Source organism: Penaeus japonicus, unplaced genomic scaffold (genome assembly GCF_977035675.1).
Source record: "Penaeus japonicus unplaced genomic scaffold, GWHDUDI00000001_assembly GWHDUDI00000038, whole genome shotgun sequence".
NCBI classification, from domain to species: domain Eukaryota; kingdom Metazoa; phylum Arthropoda; class Malacostraca; order Decapoda; family Penaeidae; genus Penaeus; species Penaeus japonicus.
The window spans coordinates 14,843,459-14,848,458 of NW_028234440.1; the positions used below are offsets into that span (position 1 = coordinate 14,843,459).

General features: G+C 37.1%; 1 protein-coding gene across 4 annotated transcripts in view; it reads left to right on the forward strand.

Annotated features, from left to right (window-relative positions):
* Positions 1-5,000, forward strand: part of Cen (cerebellar degeneration-related protein 2-like) — a 182,067-nt gene that overhangs the window by 167,057 nt on the left and 10,010 nt on the right. For all 4 annotated transcript variants that reach the window (XM_086532989.1, XM_086532988.1, XM_043025848.2 and 1 more), the window contains 4 exons: positions 1,434-1,582; positions 1,795-1,966; positions 3,939-4,085; positions 4,711-4,830. In XM_086532989.1, the coding sequence (XP_086389115.1) occupies positions 1,434-1,582; positions 1,795-1,966; positions 3,939-4,085; positions 4,711-4,830 (588 nt within the window). The remainder of the gene's footprint in view (positions 1-1,433; positions 1,583-1,794; positions 1,967-3,938; positions 4,086-4,710; positions 4,831-5,000) is intronic.

Here is a 5,000-nt window from a genome sequence, read left to right on the forward strand (position 1 = left end):
AAGAACTGTGATTTAATCCCCGTCTTTGACTGAAACTATTATCACTTCCTGGCAGCCTGACCTTTGACCTGGGGTGGAGGTAAGGGGTGGAGGGGAAGGGGGGAGGTGAGGGAGGGGGAGTAGCGTAGGTATTAAGGTTGATAAAGTGGAAGATTAGGGAAGAAGGGAATTAGATGGGAGATGGAAACGGAAAAAATATATAACAGATAATTCAACGAGGAGGAAAGATTACGAAGAGGGAAATGACGATAAATAGAGGCGAATTAATCATTTAACGAAAAGAGGAAAATTACAGAGGAGGAGTTAATAACAGAGAGAGAGAGTCTTATTTGAAGGTTGTCGATGCTGAGGATAACGGCAACTGTCTTTGCCGTTTTGATTGTCAATAAAAAAACAGCAAAGGATGAGGAAGTGTGAGGACGAATTAGAAGGGGGGGGGGGGTAGAGGTGAGGGGGAAGGGATAAGAGGAGGAGGGGGTGAGGAAGGCGATGTGGAGGGGAGAGAAGGCGTAAGAGGGAAGAGGAAGAAAAGGAAGAGGGAGAAGGCATAAGAGGGAGGGGGAGCAGGAAGAGAGGGAGGAGAAGAGGGAAGTGGGAAAGGAGAAAAGTGGGAAGGGGGAAGGCAGAGATGGGCTACGGGGAAGGGGGAGGGGGGAAGGGGGTGAAGAGTTCCATCTGTCTGCGCATATTTGTGGTGTTTGAACCTGGGAAAAATGGCGCGCAGCCCTCCGTCAATGACACTTCTTACATTGCAAGATATGTTCTGTTTTTCTCTTCCTTTCCTCTCCTTTGTTGCAAGTCAGAAACTGTTCAGTCAACCTACATTACGCAACGAGAAAATTAGCAATGTTCTCATTCATTCATCCATCCATTTATAGTAACAAATGCACACATTCACTAAACTCGACAATAACAATAAAATAAAACAATATCCACAGTGAACAATCCAACCTTTCTTATTCACGTTCACAATTATTTTATTACTAAAGGAATATATTGTAAGCTTCATAGAAGCAGACACAAATGGTAATTTTTTTTCTGGAAAAAAGATGAACAATCCGATGAACAACAAACAAAAGCCGATCGTAGCCGAAGTTGCGAATGAGATCGAAAACTGCACGAAGCGAGAACTGGAGTAAATAAACGCGTTTCGGTACTGTATCTCTTTCGGAATATAGAACATCTTCAGTTATATCCCTTGCTTTATAAAGTTATTCGTTCCCATCCCTGCTATATATTTTCTACAGTGATGCCAGTAAATTGTGTCCCAAAGCTGATCGATCTCCGGCAAGCGATGCCTCCCACGCGAGAAACCTTTTCTTTCTCCTTTCTCCTTTCTTCTTTAGCCAAACATCTCACCCGCCTAATTAACCTATTTAATCTTAATCACGCTTCCTCTAATGACCCCCCCTCCCCCTCCTCCTCCTCCGCAGTACCTGAGCAAGCAGACCGCCGCCCTTCGAGAGGTGAACGACTCGCGCCTCAGGATCTACGAGCAGCTGGAGATCTCGATCCAAGAGCTCGAGAAGAACAACCAGAGGCTCTCCGCCGAAAGCTCAGCCGACAAGAAGAAGATCAAGAAGTGAGTGGAGACGGGAAGGGTTGTTGTCTTTGTGGATTGGTCTTGTTTCAGGGGTCTTGTTATTTATTTTCTGTGTTGTTTCAGGGGTCTTGTTATTTATTTTCTGTATTGTTGGGTATCTGTTTGAGTCTGTTTCTGTGACTCTTTCTTTTGTTATTTTTCTTTTCTCTCTCTTTCTTATTCAAACCCCTCTCTCTCTCTCTCTCCCTCAGCCTGTGTAGCACCCTCGAGTCCCTAGAGGCGCGGTGCGATGAGCTGCAGAAGAGCCTGGAGGAGGCGCGGTCGGGGGCGCAGCAGCAGCAGCGCGGAAGGAACAAGCGCCGCTCGATCATCCTTGACGAACAGAACTTGCGCCGTTCCCACTCGTGCGAGAACACGCCACAGGTGAGGCTGCAGGAGGGCGAGGTTGCGTGCGCGTCTGCGTGTGTGCGTGTGCGTGTGCGTGTGCACGTATGTGTACGTGTACGTGTTAAATACTCAGGCACATTCTGATCATCTTTAAAAGGCAGTATGTTCTAACACAACGTATTCGTATCTTGCCAAATTGACCTACCGATCTGTATAATATTTTAGCTTAATGAAGTCAGCAGTTATCATCATCAGATAGAGGTTGCAACATATCCAGATAGTGTTCAATTGCAATCGTAGATTTCGAGCACTATTTTCAATAAAGTAGTTTCTTTACAAAGTAGCTTGCGATCACCCTAATATTTTGCTCCAGACACCTTTGCCTTCAGTATGCAAAAAAATAATTGTATCAGTTTTCTTACACCTGTTTTAACTATGCCTTTGAAGTATAATTCTTGTTCCTTTTTCTTTGTTTTTGTTTTAACTCTTTCTAGTGTCATTCATGTTATTTTCAGTTTTGAGGATGTACTTAATTTATTTTGTTTGCTTTTACTTTTTCGATATAGGCATGACTCTTTACAATGTAGTTTTCCTTCGACGTTGTAGTTTTAGTCCTGTCTGATTTTATCCATTTATGCACTTCCATGTCGTTTATTTATTTATCTATTTATCTGTATATAATTAGTCTTCCATTTATTTATGTTCACCTCGCTGTTTTTTTCTGATTTAAAAAAAAAAACATCTAACCTCTTGTGTCTTATACACCAGGAGGAAGATCCATATAAGGTATTCCAGGTAATCTTTTCTCTCCATATTTCTCGGCATCCATTTTATATATATATATTTTTCCCCCCACTTTCCTCTCCAATTTTTTTTTACTAACGTAGTGGATCTATGAATGGACAGATACCTTTGTTTCTGGAAATATTTTTTTATTGTCATGAATTATTTGTTTTCTTTAATCGGGTTGATATTTTGGTAATGTGTGTGATGCTGTAGAGTGTAGACTGTCTGTCTTAGAGTAATAGTCAAAGTATAAGAATCCTTCATAGCAAGTTGGAATTTCTGAGGTTGTTATATATATATATGTATGTATATATATATATATATATATATATATATATATATATATATATATATATATATATATATATATATTTATATGTATATTTATATATATATATATATATTTATATTTATATTTATATATATATATATATATTTTTTTTTTTAGCTAGGCTTTCTTGACTTGATAAAAGCATATCATGAATGGAATTTGGTTTTAAAAGTTTGCCTTTTTATACGAATACATTCTGCTTCTCATGTCCATATCTTTTATTACTTGTTTTATCAAGTTTTATTGTGATTGCTGTAGTTGCATTTGCAATTTGTTGATAGATCCGAAAAAAGTTTATTGAATTTTGTTTTGTTTTCGTGCATGATGACAGTGACAAGTTGAGTTTTTTTTATTGATTGGGAATGAAAATTTGAATGGGAAAGTGACTCCTTGGTAATTTGAATCAGTTTTAACATATTTTGAGAACTTATCGCCCCCTAATTCGGTACTTCATGACTGCCATAAATAATCCTAACTCAGAGATTTATAAAATTACTAAAATTATTTTGTTACAATTTTTAAGGAAAATACTAGCTTAGGTTACATAATATATTTTAAGCAGTGATGAGATATCATATGTATTGCAAATAGCTTTTCAGAAATACTTTTTGCATCAGTCCTCAGAAACACGAATAACTTGGCTTTGAATATAACACGATATAACTATAATATCAAGAAACCGCATTTCAAATGAGCGATCTAGCCTGTTCTAATATGATTTAACAGCTATAACATTCCTCAATAAGGAAATCTTTAACACACATTTCACCCATAAGAGTCACACTCTCGCCATCGATAAAAAGAAATTCTTAAAAAAAAAAAAAAAATAGATAAATAACTAAATAAATCCGGAAACCAAACTGACGTCTCTCCTCCAACTCTTCCCGGAAGAACTCGGAAGACCGAACGGCCGAGGAACTGGAAGCAAGGTCAAAGGTCGAGGAACTGCAAGACAAGATGAAGCTGTTGCAGAAGGAGAAGGAGGCGGAAATCCGGAAGAAGGAGGAGCTGGAGATTCAGTTGGCATGTTTGTCACAGGTGAGGCACGAGGTGGAAGCTGGTTGGTTTTGCTTCGTTGTTTACTTTTTTGTCACGTGTTTTGATTTTTCTTGTGATTTTAGTGTTTTGTATTTTTTATTTTGTTATTGAATATGGATTTTTTTTGTCTTGTTTATATATATATATATATATATATATATATATATATATATATATATATATATATATATATATATATATATATATGTATATATATATTATATATATATATATATATATATACATATATATATACATATATATATATATATATATATATATATATATATATATATATATATATATATATATATATTAACGATATTGTAATGTATATTGTGATGTACGCTGTAGAACTTTGATTTTTATTTTTATTGATTTTTAAAAATGTATGCTGGCTGTAGAGCCACTATATTTTTCTTACACGTGATTACCAATACGTTTTCCTCAAGGGATTCAACATTTCCTCTCATTTGATCGTCAACATCTTCGTTTTTTTCTCCCACTGAAGTAACACACAATATCCCACTGGATTCTCAGTATCGATTTCCTTTTCGATGGACAGGACAAACAAACGTATTATATTATACCCGGACTGCGCCCGTAACCCTCCCTTGTCTTGCAGGAAAATGCCGTCCTCAACGACCAGCTCCTTATCCTGCGAGAGAAGGAGGTGAACCTGAGATCCTTCGACGAAGAACTGGCTTCCTTGGACGACGCTTCCTCGGGGAGACTCTGCCGCAAGGTGGGACTCCTTTTTTTTCTTTCTTTTTCTTTCTTTCTTTTTTTTACTTTACTTTACTTTATTTTATTTTACTTTACTTTACTTTATGAACTTTGTGAAGGGTTGTAGAGTTCTTGTGATTTATTTTTTTATGGACTTGGTAGACGTTTGGGCTGTTTTTCATTTTTGAA